General features: G+C 37.5%; 3 protein-coding genes across 6 annotated transcripts; 1 reads left to right on the forward strand and 2 right to left on the reverse strand.

Annotated features, from left to right (window-relative positions):
• Positions 1–269: 269 nt before the first annotated feature.
• On the forward strand, positions 270–3946 carry LOC111784706 (lon protease homolog 2, peroxisomal-like; the record flags this gene model as incomplete). The annotated part of the gene is given in 6 exon segments (XM_023665325.1): positions 270–483; positions 1222–1521; positions 1700–1894; positions 2289–2534; positions 3136–3237; positions 3350–3946. Coding segments are annotated over 6 exon segments (1141 nt in total), but the record flags the coding sequence as incomplete, so codon positions are not given.
• Positions 3947–4520: 574 nt separating this feature from the next.
• Positions 4521–17448, reverse strand: LOC111784697 (regulator of nonsense transcripts 1 homolog). Of its 4 annotated transcripts, XR_002813576.1 has the most exons (29): positions 16747–17448; positions 15574–15825; positions 15315–15485; positions 15146–15196; positions 14866–14958; positions 14666–14761; positions 14206–14256; positions 14009–14127; positions 13705–13813; positions 12930–13124; positions 12665–12736; positions 12502–12568; positions 11237–11379; positions 11090–11161; positions 10883–11011; positions 9302–9457; positions 8712–8825; positions 8505–8603; positions 8358–8435; positions 7755–7889; positions 7515–7589; positions 7216–7333; positions 6632–7002; positions 6492–6554; positions 6337–6408; positions 5838–5969; positions 5641–5760; positions 5210–5400; positions 4521–5094 (listed from the first exon to the last, which is right to left on the reverse strand). XR_002813576.1 is itself a non-coding variant. In XM_023665312.1 (28 exons), the coding sequence occupies exons 1-28, from the start codon at positions 17263–17265 to the stop codon at positions 5266–5268; spliced, it is 3768 nt and encodes a 1255-aa protein (XP_023521080.1). In that variant the 5' UTR covers positions 17266–17448; the 3' UTR covers positions 4521–5265. The 4 variants fall into 4 exon arrangements, 3 of the variants coding, with proteins under 3 accessions (XP_023521080.1, XP_023521079.1, XP_023521078.1); XM_023665312.1 differs by having other exon boundaries at positions 4521–5400; positions 6671–7002; XM_023665311.1 differs by having other exon boundaries at positions 4521–5397.
• A 4084-nt stretch (positions 17449–21532) lies between these two features.
• LOC111784696 (haloacid dehalogenase-like hydrolase domain-containing protein Sgpp) lies at positions 21533–24407 on the reverse strand. Its single transcript, XM_023665309.1, has 5 exons — positions 24217–24407; positions 22925–23039; positions 22437–22588; positions 22097–22358; positions 21533–22017 (listed from the first exon to the last, which is right to left on the reverse strand). Exons 1-5 carry the CDS (start codon positions 24249–24251, stop codon positions 21829–21831), a joined length of 753 nt encoding a protein of 250 aa, XP_023521077.1. The 5' UTR covers positions 24252–24407; the 3' UTR covers positions 21533–21828.
• Positions 24408–26861: the final 2454 nt, after the last annotated feature.

Raw genomic sequence — 26861 nt, forward strand, 5'->3', positions numbered from 1 at the left:
TTTTTTTTTTTTTTTTTTTTTTTTTTTTTTTTTTTTTTTTTTTTTTTTTTTTTTTTTTTTTTTTGTAGGAACGTTGTGTAGATTTTGCATTTCGTTTTTTCTCTTTGCTGTCCTTTTTGTGGTTAAGTATATAATTGGTGTCCATACTATTTCTATGTACTCACATCTAAATTTGCTAAGTATGTTTTGTGCTTAGTGCTGTTGCAATTCTAGAACTGTTTCATTTTCCTCAAGTTACTCGGTGTGATTCTTTAACCAATGATCAACAGTTATTTGAATGTCCCATTTGACCTTTCAAATGTTGTATTTGTGGCCACTGCTAACAGAATGCAGCTCATACCTCCTCCTCTTCTAGATAGGATGGAAGTCATTGAGCTGCCTGGATACACACCAGAGGAAAAACTTAAGATTGCAATGTACCATTTGATTCCACGAGTTTTGGAACAGCATGGGTTAAGCGCTGAATATCTTCAAATTCCAGAGGTAGTTAACTCTTACTGTAATGGTTACAATTAATAGTTCTATCAATATGATAATTTCCAGAATGTCCTTCTCACTGGTATCAGACGAGTACAACTGGAAGATGTTTCAAGCGTCTATTGACTGTCTTTTGCTCACTCTTTTCTAGTTCTACCATCATTCTCTTTACTCTATCAATCCTACATTCATCATGAGCCAAACGCCTACCCTCCCCTGCTCAATAGCCTTGCGTACCGTGCCCATTATTCCTTGTTTTCCCTTTCTCTATTCTTGCATGTGTACATATATTTGTACCATTGGGGGCCTATTGCAGTGCTAATTGCTGTGTATGCTCTAAGAACTATCGGAGGCTCTATTACAACTATGAATATCCGACAGAACCTTTGTGTTGGCTGTCTCATGATTCTTGCTTCTGGGGGTACTTACTGTTCCAATCTTACTGCTATCCAGTATTTCTTTTGCTGTCCCAAAAGTAGGAAGGCTAGGTCTGACTGTGATATGGTATGATGATTAGAAATGCATGCACATTTTTATTTTTCTTGTGTTGAATAATTCTCTTGAGCCTGTTTGGTTATGCGATCCTACACCATATAATGTGTAACAGCTTGTCTTCAACTTAAAACGGGTTTCTTTCCATCTATGGACATGCAGCATCAATGCCATGTGTTGTTTCACATCTCTTGTACAATTTTCTGTATTATGTATGAAAACAATTTACAAATATATTGTTTATTGTGATAGGCTATGGTTAAACTTCTGATTCAAAGATACACTAGAGAGGCTGGTGTACGAAACCTCGAGAGAAATTTGGCTTCCTTGGCTCGTGCTGCTGCTGTTAGAGTTGTGGAAAGGGATCAAACTGTCCCGTTGAATAAAGATGTGCATCAAGTTTCTTCTCCTCTGTTGGAAAATAGATTTTCTGATGGAGGTGAAGTAGATATGGAGGTCATCCCAATTGGAGCAGATCACGAGATACCAAACCCATTGAGGATAGCCTCTCCATTGGTTGTTGATGAGGCTATGCTTGAAAAAGTGCTTGGGGTAATAATTCTCATGACCTTGTGTGTGTTGTTAAATAAATATGTGCCAGTCCCTTGAAAGTTGAAACTATCACTAGTAGACATGCTATTTAGAAAGCTTCTTATCCTCTCTTCTTCTTGGTTGGAATTTTTAGAAAGCATATTCCATATGTATTTTTATTCTTGTTTCTGTGTTGCAGCCTCCACGGTTTGAGGACAGAGAAGCAGCAGAGAGAGTTATAACACCTGGGATATCCGTTGGATTGGTTTGGACTGCCTTTGGGGGAGAGGTTCAGTTCGTGGAGGCTACAGCAATGTCAGGAAAGGGAGAATTACATCTCACTGGCCAGCTTGGTGATGTCATTAAAGAATCAGCTCAGATAGCCCTTACCTGGGTATCATATTCATCTTGATACTTGTGTTTTCATATACATATTTTTATCACTACAAATGAGTAATGATTGACCTTTACTGGTTCTATGTCATAAATTCTACACTCAACAATCTTTCTATGCTATAATTTAATATTGTAGATCATTCAATCGTGTTATATAAGGATCACATCTACCATCATTTTTTCTATTCGTTGGCTTCGATGACCTACCTTGACTTAACTCACTCACAGGACCTTGATAGTAACCCTCTAGTGGTTATTACAGTCCATGATGTTTTGACTTAGAAATCACTACTAATACCTGTATACAAGGTTTTCACGTCCATGGTGCACATTTAATGGCATTGTTACCTTTTACAGATATTTTCAAGGGGTTGACCATTGTATAATTACAGGTAAGAGCAAGGGCGACAGATCTGAAACTGGCAGCTGCTTGTGAGTCCAATCTTTTGGAGGGTCGTGATATTCATATACACTTTCCTGCTGGTGCGGTGCCTAAGGATGGGCCTTCAGCTGGTGTGACTCTTGTAACAGCTCTGGTCTCATTGTTTGGTCGGAAAAGAGTAAGAGCTGATACTGCAATGACAGGAGAGATGACTCTGAGGGGTCTTGTTCTACCTGTTGGTGGCATCAAGGATAAGGTATATCTAATATTTTTCTTCTTACTGTATTTTGAACGTGTATTAATATTTTCTTTCTCTACCAATTCCTTTTTGTTCTTGTAAAAGTAGTTACAAAATTTTGAATTAACATGTGGTCTACAAGTTTCTATGCATGTATGCCGATTGTGATGCCCAGTGGGATTCGGTCACGAGGCCTTCTTGTAATTGTAATTATGGGTCAAAGTCCTTCCTCAGTAGTTAAAATTAGGCACCTTTTTTTTAGGCTTTTTTTTTTTTTCTGCTTGTATGCTTTCATGAAAGTGCAATTTTCTTTCTTTTTTTTTTTTCTTTTTTTTTTGAAGAATGCTTACACCTTTATTGATATCATCTATTGTTTACAATATATTTTGTGTATCACTATCATGAAAGTGGTGTGTTCCTCTAGAGAAATTGTTAGCCATCCTTGGGTTCGTGGTACACTTTGCATTGAATTCTCTATGAGAAATCTCTGGTCTCGAAGCTTTCAGCTCTGACCTCTGTTTGAGGGTGTGAATGTTTATATAATAAGCATTCATGTCCAAGAAATGGATTAAAACATGTTCGTGGATTGTGAATGGCTAATGCAAGTGATCTTTTACAGATACTAGCTGCACATCGTTATGGGATAAAGAGGGTTATTCTACCAGAGAGGAATTTGAAAGATTTAGTGGAAGTTCCTTCAGGCGTGCTTGCTAGTTTGGAGGTAAGATTCAATATACATGCAATTATTTGTATAGGAATGGGCCTTATTACTATGTTAGTATCACTATTGGAATTATCCATCCAATGCTCATTACTTGTTTTCTTCTTATTAGATAATATTAGCCAAGCGGATGGAAGACGTACTCGAGCAGGCTTTTGAAGGTGGGTGTCCATGGAGACTACACTCGAAGTTATGACAAGAATACGTGGCGAGATTATCATCTAGAACCCGAATAATTGAACATTAGCACGTTGCCTTGTCCATCGGGTAAAATACGCTATCAATTTGGTTGAAGCTAGTGCTGGTGCTGGCTAATCAAAATATGTGATGATTTCTCCATGTTCTGGTCAATTCTTCTTCAAGAAGGAAGTCACCCAATTTGCTGCAGAAAGTTGCAAGTCTTTGGATCCTGTAACCATATGCATAAAAAACCATGGTATGTAATATTCTTTCATCTTATCAAATGCTCATCTACTGCAGTTGAGCCCCCAGTTATCGTCATTTTTATTCTCGTGCTTATTCGTCCTGTAATTATGAAAACGTCTCGTATTTATTATAGAAGCTAATCTTATCCCTCCCTCTATAGCGTTTTTAAGGAAGTGTATGTATTTTTAAGTACACAGGTTGGGGCTGTACTGAAAGGGTATATTGATGTATAACTAATCTAACTAAATAAATACAACTGGTTCAACCATTTGATTTCATTTGCTTAGGGAAGTTTGTTCCATTTATTGGCACTAAACGTTGAGGTAAGTTATAAATATACCTGAACTACTTTCTCCATTTAACTACAGTATGAGCTATTTCTTTTTCACAATTTTGTAGCCATAAAAATACATGTCTACTCGTGTTGGGCTTGTAACGTTGCGCACAAATGCCATAGATACGAAAACTTGTGCACAAATGCCATAGATACGAAAACTTGTGCACACTGTCGTAGTTCCTTATTTCAAACTAAAGGCAAAGTCCATACCCTTGGCCTTATGGACCATCGAGTGCCTTGCAGTGTTTCATGACTCAAGGATTCAGACCGAAGAGACCAACTCAACTCGATCAACATTGGGAGGAGGTCGACTGCCATATCAGACATTTTCTATTTTCCATCTCCATCCGCCAGATGAAGAAAACACAACATTCAATTGCATCAACCAAAAATTTCTGTTCAAGCTAGCTATCCTCAGCAATAGAATTTATAAGTTGGCATGCTTGATAGAAGATCAAAGTAAAAATAGCCTTCAAATTTCTTTACCATATCACCTATCCTTGAATGAAGATAAGCTAAATAAACAAAAGGCATTAAAGATGGGACTTCATAAATGGAAGGAGCTCAGTATGTATTTGGTATGTGGTATAATTCAATCTAACAAGCCCGGAGATGTATACCATATAAAATACATCCATTCCTCTGGTAGTAGCAGTCACTCGGCAAAAGAAAAAGATATTAGTTACTTCCTATATAGTCTATGGCCATCTTCTACTTGATCAAAAGATAAAGCAGAGTACAGGTACACGTCACGGAGAGGTGAAAGGATGATAGGCAAGTTTTCACCAGCTGCTGCTGCTGCTGTTGTACAAAAATGTCATGACTGCTGCTGCTTCTGTAATTTAATGAATCAGTTGCCCCAGATTTACACATCACACAATGATTCCGATCCTATGTATGTATGTATTATGAACCCTTCTTCCCCGCCGAAACTGGTGCCATGCAGTGCTCCATCGCACAAAATAACATTTGTAGTTTTTATTCATTAACACAAAACCTCAAGTAGGTATATGGGTTTATCTTTTCTTTCTCAGCCCTGGATGTGCCGCCCTTGTTTTGCTGACCGTCCTCCGTCTTTCGTCCACTCTCGAGTACTAATAGATTGCCAAATCACATGTTTGTTACCAACAATGGCAGTGGATAGAATAATCATACTGACCAAAAAATGGCAAGCTTTTCTGCAACCAAGAGGCAGACAGTTGCACACACCAAGTTGCTGGATGCAAAGACTACCCATCACCGCTGTGAATCCCTCCTACACCCTCTCAACCACTAAAGTGAATTTTCTGATTTTGAGAGCTCTGGCCCTGCTGAGGCAGCTGTGGTGGGGCCTGCACGGTAGAGGGCTGTGTGTTGTAATGTGCAAAGGGCTGGGAGTAGAGAGAGTTCATCATCCCCTGCTGTAAAATTATCAGTTTTTTTTTTTCAGCAACCAAAAGAAGAAGAAAAAGCGCCAACCAGAGAAGAAAAAAACGGTCAGATTGAAACGAGTAACACTTGGCCATAGCGAATTGATGACTCCCCACTTGTTTGATGATAATGCTTGTGAGGAGCTATAACAGGCCAAGCATTACCACACCCTATTATTCAGTAAAATTTGACCATAAGCATCAAAGCATCGTCAAAGCATTAAGAGAAACCTGGGATTGTAGTGGATTTGCATTGGCCACGTTATAGTGACTTTGAGAGGCTTCATCTAGTGAAGGATCACTAAAACCAACTTGCGTGAATAGACCTTGTGAACCATGATTCATGTAATCCTGTGGGACAGATGTAGATTAAAACCTGTGGAAACTTTTGATATCAAATCAAAGAATGAAAAAGGGAAGAAGAAAACCTGTGACATGAAATCGTTTCCTGTTCCAAAACGGGAATATCCAGATTGAGAATTCTGATTCAGGAAGCTCCCTGGAAAGCCACCCTGTGCTCCTTGACTAACATAATCAATGGCATATCCAGTTTGAGAGGCCTACAGGTAACCCAAAAGAGATTATTAAAAGTTAATTGGACACATCCACCATCCACCAAAAAACAGAAACAAAAGGTTCCAAGCTACTAAGGTATATCACAAAAAAATTCGACATCCCTAAACCTCCGAATGGTTTATTGTTACTCTGGTAAGATGGAGCAAACAATTGATTGCATAGACTGCTCTCATTTCTGATTTTAGCATCCAATTTGTACCAAAGGAACACATCCATTTCATGATTGAAACATATATCCACACAAAGGCTAAATTATACAAAATACTCCTCAACTTTGAAATAAAACATGAGCGCTATTGCAAGCCAATCAAGCAAGAAATATTCCACATGTAGGCATGGTCTAGAAAGTACCTGTGTGGAGAAATCAGTAACATTATATGGAACATGCGATCCCTGGCTTTTAAAGTCATCACCCAAGAAGTCCTGATTGTAATCACATATATAACTTAAGAAAAGTATATCATACCAACACAGCAAAACTGAACATATTAAACACCAATTACTACCTGAGAAATTCCTCCCATGGAGTACCCCTCACGAAACGTCTGGTTAGGTGGCTGAACAGGCATCTATTGAAACAAAGACACTTTTAAGACATAGGGTAATCATCAAGGTGGATAGTATGAGAGGGAGAGAAAATACACACATTGTTAACAAAACCAAGTTGAGACAATGGACCACCCACTGATGGTTGGCTATTGGGACTCTCCAAACCAGGAAAGTTAAAAGTGGAACCAATATTTCCAATATTTTGTTGAGAGGCTTGCTGATTTGGAAACTGGCTACCAATAGGAGCACCCGCATTTCCCCGCCCTGCCCCAAAACCCCTACTTCCTGGTTGAGGAACATGAGGAACAGCACCAACTGGTCCATGCACAGCTCCACGAGTTGGGATTGCATACGGCTGCGGAGGACCACCATGAAATGAAGGGATGGGAACTCGTGGCATGGGATAACCAGAAGCATGCACTCCAGGCTTTTGGGCACCATTGGGCAGGTGAGGAGGAAAGTACGAACCTGAACAAAGTATAAGATTTAAGTAGTCAACCAATAAAATAAAATAAAAGGACAAAAGAGAACCCATCAATAGAGGTGATGCATGCCATCAAAAGACACAGTCTACATGGTCAGAAATGAGCCATTTACTCAACGTGCATCCTTGAGAACTTCTGCAATATGAAGTTGCGCACACTTTTGAAGATTGTTAAATGTCAGACAGAGAAAACACACCTCTACCACGACCACTTCTTCTATCAGCATTAGAGCCAGATGGGGCAACAGGTCCAAAATTATCATTGGGCACAACTCCAGGCCCACCAGCAAAGAAAAGGCGACGATCATTGTATATCTGCATGTGCAGCATAAATTTTTTTAGGTAAGACATCACACTTCCATGAAGAAAAAAATGAAAGAACACAACATACAACGATCATTACACCCCCCCCCCCCCCCCNCCCCCCAAAAAAAAAAAAGGAGTCTCGCCCTATCTATCGCAGCATAAAAATAATAAAAAGTTAACAACGGTCTACCTTTTTAGGTTTCTGAAACTGAATCATGCTTTGTTTTAAGTTATTCAGAGGACCCTCAACCAAGCACTCATGTTCCTGCCAGACATTGATGATAGCAAGTCAGAAACACAGCAAAGGCTTAAACATGATAGATGAAAATATGTCATCATAAATCAAGGACCTCAATAACTAATGTCGCATCAGGAGGTTCCAATAACTTACATAAATTCCATATAAACATAATAGTTGAGAACAAAATACCTTGTAATGTGTTAATAAGCTATTCCACAGTGGTTGTTTACTCAAAACCTTTGGGTTTCCAAGAATGACAATACCATATCGAGCTCGTGTTAAAGCCACATTGAGTCTGCGAGGATCGTTAAGGAATCCAATGCCCTAAAAGGAATAGGCTTTAGTAGTTACTCCAGAATGACAACCTTATTGAAAGAAAAAATGAGAACAATAACAAACTAAATAATTGGTCCACAAACTAAAATGTTAAACATCTTAAAGTTTCATCACATTCTTTCTAGAATATACGTACAGCAGTCAGAAAGTGTACACTACTACTATTTTCAAGTGAATCGGTGAGCCACAAAAAGCATAAAAGATATAAGATATAACTACCTTCTCCAGTGAACATATATAGAACAACCTTGTATCAAAATATCTGTATCCGATAATCTCATTTCAGAACCCATTTTATACTCTCAACAAAACAGTAGTACCATGCTTCATATGTCACCCCACATCCATGGGGAGATAATTAAGGGGAAGGAATGGGTAATCTAAGCCGTTCGCAAACGAAGTTTCAGTTGAAAAACACAGTAGCTACACCAGAGAATGTTTTAGTAGGTAACTAACCTGATGTTCATTACTCCTCACACATGACAATATGATATAATCTTTTTCCCTTCCTTGAAATGAATCCACGCTTGCAACCTGTTAACAGAAACAGTGCAAAATTGCATCTTGTAGCAAGGATATCCGCAATCACTTTACGAGTATTACCTCAATTTCTTTGTAAAGTTGCTGTCTGAGAGCACCATTTCTTGACATATAGTTTACAATGTATGCTCTTTGTCCCTCATACGGGGTGATAACTCCAATCTATAGCAATCAGTATATAGCATACATGAAAAAAAAAATTAAAAATAAAATAAAATAAAAAATGAAATTGAGTATCATCCTAACAACCGAAGATGACAACTAATGTACCTGACTAGGGACTACACCACTCCTTAAGAAAGTAGTCACAATTTTTTCTACATTTGCTGCCTCAGTTCTATTTAGGTAGGAAGTTCCACTGGCACTTATCTCCTCTTGTCCCATCTAAAAAATATTCAATGTGAAAATTCAAAACATGAACGGAAGCAAAACAGAAGAAAAATACAACTTAGAAACACCACACACAAGGTAAGTTAGCAGAACACATGCTATGTCAAAACTGAAGAATTCATTCTCCTTTAATACAGAATATACATTCGAAGTGTCCAATTGACGTTTATTCCCTAGGATATACAATCAAAATCTTCAAAGCTCTAAATACATCATATAAAGTTTTTAAGTTTTATTGGACTTCTACATCTCCAAACTTAGAGCATATTCCTCCTTCCAAGACTACTAATTCTAATATCCTAACTTCTCTATGGTTTTTTTTCTATCGGAGATCGACATGTAGCTCCAAAATGGAACCCCCCTCCCCTTCCTTCCTCCTCTTGATCAAGACAGATCCCTCTCCGTTTTCTGCTCTCTGATTGATACAATCTGGTTCTTCAAATTCTAAACATAACTAAATCCATTAATACCTGGACGTAGAAGAACATTGGACGGTTGGGAACTGGCCATGGGAAGTCAATGCCTGTCGATTGCCTTTCGTTGATGGTAACTCCGTTTTGTAGCGTGCCCTCATAGAAGCTATTAGAAGGAAACTCAGAAAGTGATGGATGCATCCGATATTGAACCTACAACAAAAGAGAAAAAGGAGAACATGTCATCAGAATTCTGACGCAACCAAATGTGCATTACTATCTTAATAGAAAAAATAAGACTCGAAGCAGAGACAACAAAATCATAGAAATTATTGTATTTTAATACATAAATTACAAATCTAGAAATTTGAAAAAATAAAAATAAATAAAAAACACAAATCAAAGCATTAATCAAGAAAAATCTCTCCCCTTTCTGTTTAGGTTATTGCTGCTAACTCTTCTTTTTCTATATCGATGAGCATCCGGACTCACTTGTACACACCTTGACTAATCAATTGTTGCTAATTCATTTGGTCAGCTGAATAAAAGTACTAAATTCCTTCAATTTCTGCAACCCCAAATATGAGAGGATCTTTTCAAATTTACCAATATGGGACAAAATAAACTCAGCCCAAGTAAGAAGCACGACCTTGCTACATTTAGTTATTTCTAAGATCCCCATATACTTCTTCCATTTCTTAAAAGTCTGGCTAAAATTGGGGCATACAGATTCTCATGGTACAAAAATAGTACCCTTAGATCCAAGCTACTGTATTATGTGCAAGGGGGAGCTGAAAGACAAGAGGCGTCTTTACATAACCAGCCCATTCATCACTACTTATTGGAACCTGATTAAATACTCGTTTGGTGGCAATTTTTCTATCCATCTCCGTGGCAATGACTAGCAATATGGTCATGTTGCTCAATAGTTAATTGCTCTCATTCTTGAGGGGCATCCATTTCAGAAGGAGAAGAAGACATTGTGGTTGAACTTTCCTACAGCTTTCCTATATTCTATATTGAAGGAACAGAACTATTACAAAGACAAAAGACAACACTTCGTTCTTTGGTGATTATAGCATTATTTCTCCTTTGTCCCATTGGAAAAGCATCTTGGAATTTCCTTGGGTTGGGAGCTCCACTTTTATTGTAATCTTATATTATTAATGAAATGTTTCTTACCAGAAAAAAAAAAAAGGAAAAAAAAAACCACCCTGAGCAATCTCTATCATATGGCAAATGATGGTTCTTTTTCTTTCATTTTTCATCTACAAGAGTTTGGGCCAACTTGCTCGTATCTCGACTAATCTCACGAGACAACTAGAATCTACTACATTTTGCTCCCTAAAAAACTTGTAGGATATTAAATCCTGTGTAAGTAACTACCATAAATTGAATTCATTCTCTTTAAATACTTCATTATTTATGTCGGGCCTTAATGCCCACTAGGTCAACCCAGGATGGTTAATGGTAAAAGAACCGTCAATATAAATTGTAATGCATGCCAAATAGCTAGATCGCAGGTATCATAGTGAGTTATAACAAACTAAGATGAGAAACTTTCCATAATTGAATATCAAAATTGAGATAAAATTAACGAGCACCCTTGAAAACATATGCAGTGTAAAAACCTAATACCTGCAACCTAATTGGTTTCACACCAAGGAGAACGAGACGCTCAAAAAGGGATTGGGCCAGTCCTGCACGTGCTGCTTTTTTGCACATAATAACAGGTCCCAGTTGGCAATGGTCACCAACAAGAACAGCCTATAACAAGAAAAGTCAGTAGAAGAAAGGAAGCAACCACTTTAATAGATGACATCCTGAACTGAAGACTCCACATGCCTGCTTTGCTCCAAGAACAAGAGGAATGAGACATTCAGGTTCTGTTGCCTGAGTTGACTCATCAATAAGAACCTAAACCAAGGTAGAATCTTTAAGTTTAAGTTCTTTGCTTTCACGTAAGCATACAACAGACAAGATTGGTCTAACCTGACGAAATCTAAAATTTGACAAGCGAGGATCTCCAGCACCAACACATGTGCAACAAATAACGTCTGCGCTCTGTGAAATTTCCCTCTCTGTAGCTCTCTTAAGGGCTTTATATTTTTTCTCATCACTGCTAGACAACTCTCCTGTGTTAATTAGAAAATGAGAGGAAGTGTTATTGAACAAGGGAATAAGAGAAACACACTAACTAAAGCAACTATCCACCAAATTTTTAAAATAAATAAGAAATAGGCTAAGGAATAAAAAGTGGTTATTAGGATAATTATACAGGCAGCAACAGCATTTAAAGATTTTTTATTTTTGTTTTTTTCTTTTTTTCATAAAAGATGTTTATTGTTATTTCATATGTACCTTGACAAAAAATTGGTAATTCTTTTCCTTAGCTACTTAATCCTAAATAGCCGTGCATCAGATTCAGTTACTTTTCCTTCATATTTTGCTTCAGGATGCTTGGCCCTGAAATGCCATCAGCTGAGCTTCTTGCTGCTGCAGCAAAACTAACCGAAGCACAAACTGAGCTTAGGTATTCCACGACATGTTATATATTTTGTTTATTTGATCATGTAATCTTTAGATCCAAATTTTTGTTTAGGATAACGGTGTAGGTACTAGTGAAATAACTTATTTCCATCTCGTCTATATTTTCAGGGAAGTTGAGTTGGAGGAAGACCATGAATNTTTTTTTTTTTTTTTTTTTTTTTTTTTTTTTTTTTTGAAGCCTCTTTTCAGGCTTTCAACGACAAGTAATTTTCAGAATCCTAAGTTAGGAAGAGCAGCAAAGTGAAAACACGGGGGTCCATCTTATTGATTTTCCTTTCCTTTTTCTTTCTTTTCATTTTTTTTTTTTTTTTTTTTTTTTTTTTTTTACCAAAAAAAAAAAAAAATGAGAACATCAGCCATCTTGGAAGCCATGGACCGTGCTCACTTTTATTTGCCTTCACGCTGGTTGGACCATTAATTAAAGCAAACAATAAGTAGACAAAAACATATCCAACTAATCACCAAATGGTTTTCTTAAACAATGAAACAATTTCTACTGATGGACAATAACATTTCGGAGAAATCAGAGGATGAGGAATCTCCTAAATAAAATATTTGTTAGAAAAAATTTCCCATTTAAAATACAAAAGAGAAAAAATTACTAATTACAGTTTCCGACTACATCCCCTCCCCTCCATTTTTGGGGAATTTTCCACCCAATCAAATTTTTTATTTTAAAAATGTAAATTATAGAGAATAACCCAGACCTTGTTCATCTTTCAATTGTTGCAACTTATGAAGTTCACTTCTTTCAGATGTGTCAAGATGTCGAACCTATTAAGAGATTTAAACAATCAGACTTGGTACAAACATGAAAATGAGCTCTTAGTCATAGAGCAACTGAGGATACAATCCACAATGATCAAATACCTGATAGTGAAGGGTCAAGTGTTCCACAGGAGAACTTACAGCTTCTCTTGATTTTGCGCATAGTCTAACAACCTTGATTCAGAAAGCAGGGAGAAATTGTGAATGATATTTAATTTATATTGCAATAACCTCTAATAAACACAGCGCAGCCACGCTGAAAAGGTTGCACAAGACATACCAGATGATGAACTATTACAGTTGACAAACATAATAAGATATGTGAGGCCCAGTAGAAGGGAGGGAGTAAATGCTAGTTCATCATTACCTTCAACCCAGTTGCACTTATCTTCTCTGCCAGCTGGTCCACAGCCACATTACTGGGCGCACAGACCAGAACCTGCCCTTGGCCTTGTTTGGCCATATGATACACTATGGCAGCAGAAGTTACAGTTTTCCCAGTACCCGGAGGACCCTGAATCAAGCTTATTGGCTTCTGTAGAACACTTTTTACAGCAAAAACCTACCAATAAAGAAAATGTGGCCAGAGTTTTAACTTTAAAAAGAACCTAACTTAGTCACATCATTAACATGAATGGAAACCTATAATAAATCTCAACTCTCATAAATGGAAAAAAAAATGATAATTTCTCAAACTATTACAAAAAAGACAAATATGATCTTAAGAAAACATAGGCTCAATATAAATGGTTACTTCAACAAGAAAGCATGTTAAAAATTAACATTCAGTGCTCTTAGAAGTATGCAGATCTCAAATGGAAAAAAAGGACCCCAATGTTTAAGTATACAAAGCATTGGTTCATTTCTATAAACAAAGTAAGAACTAAATACCATCATAAAGAGAATATGAACACGTTGAGGAAGAGAACAAAAGACCAGCCCCTATTATGGATCATTCTATACCACAACAAGAACTCCCCAATTCGACGAAAATAAAACAAAAACAAAGATCTCCAAACTCCAATAGTATTAAACAAGAACCAGATTATTCTTCGATAAACGATACACCACTTTCACAACACAACATAGCATAGAAAATTAAAGTGAAACAAAATTGAGGTAGTTTATTTCTAGGAGCATACTTGGGATGCATTGAGCTCCGGGAGACCAGGAGCACCAAACCGACGAGGAAGTGTATTGCGAACCATCTGGACTTCCACTTCATGTCCTAATAAGTGATGGTAGATATAACTGCACATAAGACATCATAAAGTGCATTGTCATAGCTTGTTGAAATACACATATCAGTCACCATTGCTTTATATGAATATAACGTCCATAGTTCATTTACTAGTACTGAGGAAGAATTATTCAAGAATCATAAAGAGGCTAAGAGAACCTAATAGAAACAAAATCCTTTATCCCCAAACAGTAGACAGTTCTTACCCACTGACACTGGTCTCATCAACTGCAAATGTCTTCATAGCTCCCTGCATTCGGTCGAAGCTTGTACTCTTCCACACAAAATCAACACTAAAACCATGGACGATGTCAACTGGAACCCCCTATTATACCAATACATAACATAATCACTGACAAACAACTTAACCCAGCAAAAAATAAACACCAAAGTTGAGTGCTACCTGACTAGCACGAAGCTCAAGTGCAACCTCTTCCTGTGCAGTTAGCTTGATCTAACATAGGAAAACAAGGTTATGTCAATACAATACATTGCCGGTTCAAGAGACATTTCAGTTTTTTAATGTACAAGACAACTAAAATGTCTGACATGTCATGGAAACATAAGAAAAGAAGTCCGGTAGAAAGAACCAAAATAACTACAGCTGCAAATATATCAAGCACTTTAGCTGTGAATTTATCAGTAAATATACTATTGAAGCATTTTCTATTCCTGACTATTTTTCTTTCACAAAAAAACCACAAGGAACTTACTGTTACCTATTTTACGAAAAGAGAACTGTACATTAGAAAATCAATAAAATGTGGAGCAGTATTCGAGTAAGCAGCCTAAAGGATTTTAAACCCACAACTACTTGAATGAGGTTATTCAAACCTGAAGACTTAAAATCAAAAGGTGCATACCACATGTCCCACAGAATGCCAGGCTGGATGAGCTGCATCACCAGAATAACGTAACCTCAATTCATCTCCAGGTACAAGACGCAACTCATTATCCTCCTATACCAACAAATCGAGAAGCTTAGAAATCAAGAGAAAACAAGGAGATCAAAGCATCCATTTAACCATTTCACCATTTAACAAATAATAAACACCAAAAGTACCTTTGGAAAGACAAAATAGGCTACCCTCTTCTTGTTAAGGCCAATGTCCCAGCGTACGGTGACATTATCCTTGCTTTGAGATTCTTTCATCATCTAATACAAAAATGGAGCATCATATTATACAGATCTTTCAAAGGACAAGTTAATATTACATCCATTTAAATTTAAGGAAATAAAAATCAGGCAAGCTAAAAATTAAGGGATCATGAACTTAGAAACTGTTCTAGACCTACTAATTTTTTGTTTAAAATGGAAGATATAAGGAGTCCTGGTACAATACCTTATCATAGTCGGCTTCCAGCTTGATAAGAGGTGCAAATACATTTTGATACTATAACAGGAAAGACAAAATGTCACCTCGTCAATACTACAGGTATCAAAGAAAATGCAACTTCACCAAAATTACTGCAAACTGAATATAAACACAAACACCAAGCCAACAAGCACACCTGATATGCATCCTCATATTTCAATGCTACAGGCTGTGGTTCATCATCCACACCAGGTTTTTCAAGATCTTCAAGTGACGCATCTGGGTTCGTCTTCCAAAGCTCCTCAATCTTATTTATTTGTTGTGCACTAATTTGGCGTGCCCTCAACTGCTCTTGCTCAGAAGGAATCTACATAACAAAGAGGTTGTATGACAGTGACACAATACATCACATTACCACATATCAAAAAGATATAAATCCGGCAAGATACACAAACCTTAACTAGCCACTGCAAGAAGCACCTATCATCAATTAGAGGGCACCATTGACTCAAGTCCCAATTCATATCCTTCAGAGCATTTACACTTAAGCAAGGTTCCCTACAAAGTAGAACAACCACACTTTCTGTCTTTGCAGAGATAAATCCAAGGAGGAAAACATTTCGACATCCACAATTGTAACACTCAAGAATTGTTTCTCCCAGAGGACTGTCTTTATGAAGACAAACTTCCTTATGTTTAGCCCGGACCTAATATCATTGTGTCATTCAACAGAATAGCTAATGTGAGTTCTCTAATCATAATTTTTATGTAGGAAATACTTTTACTATGCGTGAAGTTACAGAAATTATAAATGAAAAGTTGATACACCATCAAAAGTAAAAAAAATGCTTTATTTTCTACGTACACAAAAACCAATTTTCCTACAAGGAACCAAGCTTTCATTAAGAAATATGGAAGCATAAAAAAACCCCATGCAAGAGGAGCTCACACCTACAGAAAGGCACTGGTAATTACAAAAGGCCCAAGGCCCATAAGGAGGTATTGAACCTAATATTTTCCCATAGAACATCACACGAGTACTCCACCCCTCAAAAAATGCTCAAGGTGCAAAAAGTACAAAAACCAGTTTCATCTTCCTTCCAATATATAACTACTACAGCTGCATAAGAATAAAGCTATATTTGATCTAATTTTAAAGTCCATTAAAACCTGAAAAACAAGAAAACTATTACTGACATTGAACAATGAAAAAGATATATAATCGACAAAAATACACCAAAGCATAAAAACGTAGACATGCAACATGGTGCAAGTAGCACTCCCCACTCGTGACACTGAAAAAAACAACCGACAAGCAAAGAAATACGGAGCGCCATTTCTCATATCAATTTCACCTAGGCAAACAGGATAGTACGCCCACAACTTCCATGTGAGGCGCGACAATTTCCACATGTTCTTCGAACATTCACCAGGCAATTGATCATCGTCGAATTTCCGCCAAACGAAAGAAAAATAAATCCGCANAAAAAAAAAAAAAAAAAAAAAAAAAAAAAAAAAAAAAAAAAAAAAAAAAAAAATTGAAATTTTCTATAAACGGAGAAACCACGGGGCGGGCACAAACTAAAACAAATAACAACATCATAGTGGTGAACTCCCAAACAACATACCAGATGATTCACGATATGCGACCCAGACGTGTTCCCTCGCGAATTACAGAACCATTTACGGCACGACGGTACGTTACACCTCACAACGCAAGCCGGGTTCGAAACCCCACAATACCTACAAGCATGCTCCGTGAAATTCCCCTTCCCAAACTCATAATTATCATCATCCCCAGCATCCTCAAACGTCAACCCACTCATCCCGGCCGTCAATGCGTCAACCATTTGATTATTACCACCACTATTCCCCAAATCACCTCCAGTCCGGCCTTTCGTAGCACTTCCCGGCGCAGCCGAAACCGGAGACGCATCAGACTGGTGGTCCGACCCCCCACCGCGGTCCGTATGATCGGCTAACGAATCGGAAGGAGTCGGCCACGCTACAGGGGACCTAATTGGGTCACGAAATTCTGGATAATCGAAGTCTTCCCCCTGTGTATTGAACTCAAGAAATGTGTAAGCGTCATTTCCCGTGTCAGGTTGAGATGCCGTTTCAAACAAATTGTTCTGCTGCGAATCCATGGCAATTGAAGACCAATAACAACAATATCAATCCCAAGTCAAAATAGAAGACGAAGAATCAAGATTTAGGGGGTTGGAGTTCGAGGTTTGGAAGAATTGGGATTAAAATTAGGGTTAGGGTTTGGCGTGGCATTCCGAAAGAGAGAAGGAATGAAACTTGACAGAGGAAGCGGAGAAAGTAAAAAAAAATATATATTTTCTTTAAAAATATAAAAAATATATATATATATAATTACATTTTTCTGAGAGAAAATTGGGGGTGTTTAGCTTCACCGGCCGAACTGATTGGATAAAGTTATATGGTCCCACCGTGACGTGTCAAGCTAACACCGTTAGCTGTTAAAATGCACGTGTGGCGCGTGGAACTCGTGTTTGGCTACGGAGATAAACGTATTTTATCTCTGAATAAGAATCTATTTTTACTCTGAATAAGAATCTATTTTTACTCGTACACAATCTCACGATATATATATACACAAATAAAATTTTATTTACAAATTTACAGATCAAATAAATAGATGTGATAATTGACCAACGCAAATACGGTTATTATTTTTTAACCGTTCAAATTTACCTGTAATTTAATCTATAATTTCAATGAAAATAGTTTATGCATTGGCAAAGTAGTATTAGATGATATGTATATTGGAATATTTAAGTATTTTAGTAATATGATTATACGAATAATATTAAATTAATATGACTCAACATGTATATTACATTTATATATATATATATATATATATTATTTCATCTTTTATTTTAACGTTCATATATATAACGTATATAGTTTCTTTGGTATTAGAGCCATAATATGTTCATATGTAACTCAGCAAAGCCTAAATATGCTCAAAGTAGACAATATTATATCATTGTGGAGAGTCGTGTTCATCGAACATGATATCAGAGTCATGTCAATAGAATCCTCAAATGTCGAACAAAGGACTCTAAAAGAAAAGGAGTCAAGGCTCCTCGAAGGCATAGTCAAAAAATGACTAAGACTCCAAAAGAAAAGGAGTCGAGCCTCGATTAAGGGGAGGCGTACTTTGTTCGAGGGGAGGTGTTGGATGAAAGTCCCACATCGGCTGATTTAGGGAATGATCATGGGTTTATAATCAAATAATACTATCTTCAATGATATGAGGCCTTTTGAGGAAGCCTAAAGTAAGGCCACGAGAGCTTATGCTCAAAGTAGACAATATCATACTATTGTGGAGAGTTTGAATATATTTCCTCCACTGCGACGCTGTCGTTCGTACAAAGAGGACAAAAATTGGATGTGTAGTTACGAGAGAGGGAAAAGGAATACAATAAAAAACAATAAAAAAAATGGACTTACACTCCAGAACGACCCCTGACCACACATCTCTCGAATGCTCTTCTAATTCGACCGACAACTTGCATCTAGGGTGCCTCGAAGTTCCAAGCAACACTTTAACTGTTCATAGACACACCTTGGGTTCGAAGAAGGTGGTTTACCCTTTCTAGCATCGCGGTTTGCCAAGCAACTAGTCCGTTCTCTGGGTGAACTACTCTTCTGTTTGACTTAGGGTAGTTTACCTTACCTAGGTCGAGGTGTTACCTCGTAAAACTCTCTCTGATGGGGATAATATGATGTGTGCTAGCCTGCTCGTCATCCATGAGAGGTTAGTTGGTGAACTCATTTTCACAAGAGCATATAGTCACCCAAAGTCGGAGGAGCGACCCTCTGTGCGTGCAAGCTCTAAGGACTACCTGCGTGATCTACGTCCCCCCATAGGATGGATTTATAATGCAATGTAATCCACCTAAACTGTCATATCACACAACCCTAACGCCTGACTCGATGATACAGGTTCTAGAGTTTAACTTGATGTGGTATGGGTATCAGAGTGAAAAGGGCATTTTGGTAATTTATTACATATTACATAGCATACTCGTCCATATTGTTGGACTCATTATCTAGTCATGCATTTTTTTTCCTAACTCTTTTGAGGAAAATATAAAATCAGCATGCATCTTGTAATCTCATTCAAGGGGTATAACGATAATTTTCATGACATATAGATAATACATTCTCATCCAAAAATGCATTTTGAAGTCCTAAACATGCATACTTCCACTTAAGGTAAGAAATGCTCGCATGCTAGCCTGTCCTTGCAATACCTATAAGTATTACTTATTTAAAGTTCGTGTGGCTACTTACTTGGATGATGTGTCTCTTCTCGAGCTAGCTTTTCTATGTGTTAAGAGTTGCAATACCTAAGGTATGCTAGCTTTTCTATGTGCTAGCTTTTCTGAAAATTCAAGTAAAATTAGGGTTAGTATCATTGAAGCGAAAAACAGTCAATCGGAGGTCGAACAGGGTAAGACTCACACTGCTGTACACGCGCCCAGATAGCCTCCACACATGCAGCCCACACGAGTACACGCGCCCGAAGGGAGATGCGCTTTCTAGACTTGACACGTGGCAGCCTCTAATTTGGGCATTCAACTCTCATAGCGTACGTTTGAATCTTGAAGCAGGCAGTTTCTCTTTAAATTTTGTTGTCACGAAATGTGGCACAATCAAACGGGGCCAGTTCATGGATCGAACTTGTGGATGCACCGCGGCCAGGCATGTTCACCACCCCTTTGCCTGCCACGTGTCCTCCCTTCATCCGCTTGTGCAATCAATTTTACCGAATGGATCAGTTTTGCGATTTCTTCCTATATTTTTTCAATTTTCATAGTTTCTCATTCGAAATTCGAATCAACTTGGTTCCTTCACCAAAGTTATAGAGTTTTAATCCATTTTTACAAATGTATTTTTCTTGTATTATAATCAACTACATGAGAAAATAAATGCGTCCAAAGATGGTCAAGAAAAAATCGGGTACTTAATTTCTCAACGGTGCTCGAATGTTACAAATTCTCCACTACTTCAAAAATTTTGTCCCCAAAAGTTGCTTACGCTCAATTTCTGCAGTAGGACATCCTCTTGTTTATTTTCTTGCTTGAGTTGTTACGTTGTCTTGACGGTAATTCTACCGAATTGTGACTACAAACATCCGTCCACTAACTTCTTTTTGTGAATGTTGAAGTTGTGCCAAAACTTATAGTCCTCTAGGGAAACTGATATGAACCAAGACATCAATTGTATAATATAAACTTTCAAGGAAGATTTTAAGAAAATGTTCAAATTATCACACGATGCCACATTAAATAAGAATCAGATAATTTAGAGATGATATTTTAATGTATTATAAGCTTTATTTACATAATGGCTAATTATGACCATAAAATATACATAGCTGCTAATTATGATCATAAAAAATTAAACTTACAATCTTTTGGGACTATATAAAGTCATTATTATTATTATTATTATTATTTTATTTTTTTTGAAAGAATACTTGAAAAAGATAGTAAAAATAGCATTTTTAATTTCGTTTGGCTAAATTTCTTTAGAATCTCATACAGTTTAAGTTGCATGTTTAGAATCATTCATATTTGATAGGATCAATTTTGATTGTGGAGGGATTCAAATTTCAAATGAATATTCTCGAAATATTCTATCAACATAAAACCAAACTGATATGAACATCAATCGTTATAAATCTTGGGTGGGTTACAATTTAGAGTTATTGTATTGTATTTTAAAACTTTTAATTTATTTAGGTTGTCATTAAGTATGAATGTTAACTTATGAATGTTAACTTGCAATGTCTTTAGTAGTTTCATTTTGAGGCTATATAAAGCCATGAATGTCGTATTTGTAAGAGACTTGGAAAATATAGAAAGAAACATTTGTGCTTCTGTTTAGCCAATGACTAAGTTTTCTTTAACCAATGACTAAGTTTCTTTGCAATTCTATGCATGTAGAATCATTCAAGCTCGACATGATCAAGGGGAAGTGATTCGAATCTCAAACAAGTGTTCTTGCGTTGAGATATTTGATCAACAAGAATCATTTCAAGCTAGACATGATCGATCTTGCTTGGGAGTGATTCGAATCTCAAACAATGTTCTTGCCTTGAGATATTCGATCAACAAGGTAATCCGAATCTTACCCCTTGTAGTTGATTCCTTATCTTATCACAAACATTAGAATAACTAAATAAAAATTAATTTGAATAGATCACTTATAAACAAATAATTTTCACTTTAAGCCACAATTGATACGATGACTTCCAAACATACCTAAAGTCAGATAGATATAAGATAAATTGATACAACTATTAGTTTGAGTTTCACTGCTACGAAGCAGATGCAATTATACAATGAACCCAGTCAAGAAAAACTCAAAATTACGAGGGCTCGAGCCCATTCGTCATAAAGTCTTTCAAATAACGTCACATCGTCTTACGAGAAGGAAAACGTGTAATATTATTTCAAGAAAATAAAATTTTGCCTGGTAACTTCAAACGACCATTATTAGATTAACAATGGTGGCTAATCTATTAACCATCCTATCTTGATTGTATTATGATGGGTATCAATAGCCAAAGCTGAAGAACAACAAAGTCATTTCTACAGCTAAGTTATTCGAGTGCTAAAGAGAATACCTATGAATTACTACACCATTTCATCACGATACATGGATCATGCCTTGTTAATGGTACCTCCTCTCTTATCGAGTTCATCCAACGCTGCCCACAATTTCAGGTCGTCGTAGTCCTTTACGAGGAGGGCAGGCTTTGCTTGCATCAACAAGTGCTCGGGATTTCTTGTCGCTATACCGACGACAGGCATCTCGGCTGCCACTCCAGCTTTGATCCCTGATACAGAATCCTAGCAATGCAAAGCAGTCTAGAGGTTAAATTCAGAACACGCTCCTGAAAAGAAAGTGGTAGTTCATAAGAAGGCAGACCTCAAAAATGAAAGTGTGATCCTTTGACACTTTGAGTACTTCAAGAGCCTTCAAATACGGTTCTGGATGTGGCTTGGCATGCTCACATTCACCACCTATGATAACAGCCTCGAAGAAATCCGTAAGACCAAGCATGGAGATCATGAGCTCGGCATTCGGCCGAGGGGCGTTTGTAACTGCAGCACGTTTTAAACCACGGTCTTCTATCCATTTCTTCACTTTGTACAAGCCATTCACAGGCTTTAATTGTTCGGTAACCAATCTGTTGCGTTAAGTTCTTCGGTTATATTGTCTGATGAGACCTATAAATGTAATCTATGATGTGAAGAGAGAGGTTTACCTCCTAAACATAGCCTCCTTGTCGTCGCAAAATTTCAAACCTCGCTCGTAATCATCAGGGAAAAGTGCTTGGGCAATATCATCGTTATGCTTGCCAGCAACATTTTTAATGAAAAACTCCTCATCTATTGGAACCCCACCATTGAAACCAATCTACAAATCATATCAACATCTGTTACTGTGAGATCCCATATTGGTTGGGGAGGAGAACGAAAGATTCTTTATAACGACATGGAAACCTCTCCCTAGCAAGCGCATTTTAAAAACCTTGAGGGGAAGTCCGAAAGGGAAACCCCAAGAGAACAGTATCTGCTAGCGGTGTACGTACTGAAGTTTGGGTACCAAACAGTTGGAGCCCTTTGTTGTAATCTGTGGCTACTTTTCTGGTGGCCATTTGTTTTTTGTACTATCAGTATGTATTCTTTCAGTTGCTCAATAAATGTTTGGCTTCTCATTTGTGGCTCATAGCATGATTAAAATAGAACTAACCTCTTGAAGCATTTCACGGAAGGCATAGTAATGGAGCGGATCCGAATCACACAATGTTCCATCGACATCAAATAGAACTGCTTGCACGGGAGCGAGCTCGGCGAGAGGGCATTTCCTGGCTCCACACAATGCAAGCAATAAGAAAAACAGAACAGCCCAGACAACAAACCAAATCATTATCCATTAAAGCAGTGGAAAACTAGAAAGGAGCCTGGTTAACTTTGGTAGTCTTGTGTTTGACTGGAGACTTGGGATGAACAACACTTTGATCTCGAGCTCGAGTTTCTTTTAACACAAACTGTTTTAGCTTAAATTATCATTTCAGTCCCCGAGATTCGTGTTTCGTTTTAGTTTGGTTCCTATGGTTCTAAATGTTTCCATTTAACACACATGTTTGGTTAAATCTTCGAAACATCATTGCATTCCCAAGTTCTTAACATATTTTTTTTACCAGGTACCTTCAGGCCAAGGATGTAACAGCCCAAGCCTACCGCTACTAGACATTGTCCTCTTTGGGAGCCCTTTCGGGCTTCTCCTTAAAGTTTTTAAAACACGTTTGCTAGGGAGAGGTGTTCACACCCTTATAAAGAATGCTTTGTTCTCCTCCCAACCAATGTGAGATCTCACAATCCACCCCCTTCAGGGCCCAACGTCCTTGCTAGCATTCGTTCCTTTCTCCAATCGATGTGGGACCCCCAAATCCACACCTCTTCGGGACCCTGCATCCTTGCTGGCACACCGTCTCGTGTCTGGTTTTGATACTATTTGTAGTAGCATAACCCCATCGCTAGTAGATGTTGTCCTCTTTGGGCTTTCCATTTCGAGCTTCCCCTAAGGTTTTTAAAACTCGTCTCCGAAGAAGGAGAGGTTTTCCCACCCTTATCAATAATGCTTCATTCTCCTCCCTAACCGAGGTGGGATCTCACAAACGAAGAAACGGAGGATCATAATAGGATGTGCTCCATGAAACTTCGGTAGAATACCAGAAATTTATAGCCCCACAGTGATCTAAAATAAAATACCAAATTCATTTTCACCAATTCCAAAAGAAGAATCGCAAGAATGCAGAGACACTTCATTGAAAATCAGATCAACTCCCATAAGAAAAACAGATCTAAACGCAGGAATGAATAAAAGAAAAAAAGCCCAAATCGCAACAACCACCACCATCACAATGCATCAGAAAATTGCACAAGGTTCAGATTGACAACCACCGAAGAAATCAAAAGAAAAACGAAATGAGAAAACAAAAAAAAGCATTGAATCAACAAAGAAGTTGGCTGCAAATTTACCTGTGGACAGAATTTTCGTCTTGTGGAGCCGTCATGATCGGCAGAGATGGATGAAGAGATACAAAAAGGTTGGTCGGATTAGGGAAATTCGCGTGTGCTTGGAAATGGGTATTGAGAACCGGCGAAAATGGAAGTGGAGATTTATAAAGGCGGGGGAGGAGGTTGAGGCCGAGATTCCACGAGGGGGAAAAAAAAGGAGCATAATAAATGTATTATATATTTTTGCAGATTGAATCTAGTTATTATTATTTGTAGTAAATGAATATAATTTCCAGGAAAATGGTAAGGTTGGTGAGCTTTTGGTCCTTTTGGAGAAAAAAGTAAAGGTTTAATGACATGAGCCAAGTCGAGCAGCAGCCTTCACGCTCAACCACGTACTTTTCACCTACCTTCCCCTCCCCACACGTCTCTCTCCCCCATTATAATATACACGTGTAATAATACCCCAACTTAATAAATAAATAAATATAATTAAAACATTAGAGGACGGTAAAGTGCACATATTGCATATGATTGCATTTTCCGACTCCAACAATGAACTTACTTACTAAAAACTTTAATTATTGAACTCACGTGCTACTTCTTTTTCAGGTAAAGATAAACAATGTCTGGATAGTCTCATTTGCATTTAATGTTGTAGCCCTTCCGCTAGATCAACATTTCCATTATATTCTTTTCATTGTTCGTAGATATCATTGTTGATTTAACCAATTTTATGAACGTTTAAGTTCATGACAACATTTTAGTAAATCATTTTTTAAGGATTTCTATTTTTAGTAGCTAGGTCATGCATGTGCTAGCAATCTTATTTTGAATGATATGTTATTTCATGTTCTAGTTTTTTCCATTGGTTGTACTTGCAAGAATATGTGCAAGCCTAGAGTTTCAAAGAACGGTATTCACCTAATAAACCCACGTGCATGTGCGTTATTGTATGTAGAAAAGTACTATGTGTCCAAACTCACCTGAAAATGAAATTAAAGCTCAAATGCCAAGATATGGTTTTATGCATGCATGTGTATTTACCGATCACAATACTAAGGTCACTTAATGATTATTTTTTAAATAATCCTTCTATCATCAATAACTTTTCAAATAAAGCTACGAGACATATAGACGGTTGATGGATTCTACGGGCTATAGAATGAAGCTCTTTAAGATAGTTTCTACATTGACCATGTTTTTTTATTGCTACGAGAAGTGTCCTTAGTACTTCATTCAAAACTTTATCATAAAAACATAACCTTGGTCTTTAAATAAAATAATAAAGATGAAAAATAACATAAAGTATATCACATCCTATACTAACCCATATGCTACTAAATGTAAATGCAAACTAACGTATACTAATCTATACTAACCTATAGTCTATTAAATTCAAATTTGCAAACTACCCTAAGCATTTGTCACTGTCTCTTAGGTTAAGATGACGTCATTAACCGTACATGGGAGTCTTGCATTTACTTGAAAAATAATAGCTATGTTGAAAAATAATTAGTAAGTGACTCCACTATTGAGGTTAGATGCAAGCACATACAATCATGAGTGAGCTATCATATCCGTCTATATTCCTAAACTAGTTATCCTAGGTCGGTAATTGGTGTCATATCTGATAGAAAAATGACATTGGAACGACGTCGGAAGGAGAGAGAGAAAAGGAGTCGGAAAATTGAGGGAAACAGGTGAAGAAGAAAGGATTCGTCGGATCCGGATCTGAACCGCACGACCCAAATCACATCTACCAAACCTGCAACCCGAGTCATTCTAACCCAGACGACTCGGCCCCGTATACTGCAGCAGCCTAACGTGCGCTTTGGCCTAGACCGATAGTCAGCCCAATATCAACCGCAACACGTCGTGCCTGCAGCGATCCAATAACCACATCGGCCCATTCTACCTACAGCCTACAACGCCTGCAACCCGCACGTCCGCGTTAGCTAACCTGAACTCGTGCTTCGACTCAAGAAGGGATTGTGACGTGTCCCTCTCCCTTGGTGTCACGTGTCACATCTACAGGTAGACACTCCCTCGACTCCATCAACTTAAACGACTCAACTCGGCTCGGCACACTCAGCTCTGCAGCTCGAAAAGTGGCTCCTCGGCTCGGTAAAGGACACAAAATTACATTTTTCCACCGTTCCAACCCTCTTGAAGCCGATTTTGACCCTAACTAAGCAATTAAGGCCAGCACGATACTCTATTTCACAATTTCTAGTTGAAATGAAATTAGAATGGTGAAATACTAATGAAAGGCAATGAACAACCAATTAAGAAACAATACCCGATGACATTGTGAGCAACTTCAAGGAACGAAAGCTTAGCAAAAATGAAATTAGGGAAACACCAACTAGGTCAAAACAAATAAGTGGCCTAACTATAGGATAGGATATATGACGACACGTGCCTTGTGGCTCCCACGTGTTTCTTTTATGTTTTATGTTTATGATGCCTTAATGATGATTTATGATGTATGACGTATGATGCATGATATATGATGACATGTATGAATTATATGATGACGTCTTATGATGTTTACGATGATTATGATATGTTTATGATGATGTTGACTGATGATGATAAAGCATGCTAATATGATGATGTAGGATGATGTTATTTCCTTAATGTGACATTATTTTTCGTATTAA

This window comes from Cucurbita pepo, unplaced genomic scaffold (genome assembly GCF_002806865.2).
Source record: "Cucurbita pepo subsp. pepo cultivar mu-cu-16 unplaced genomic scaffold, ASM280686v2 Cp4.1_scaffold000265, whole genome shotgun sequence".
NCBI classification, from domain to species: Eukaryota; Viridiplantae; Streptophyta; class Magnoliopsida; order Cucurbitales; family Cucurbitaceae; genus Cucurbita; species Cucurbita pepo.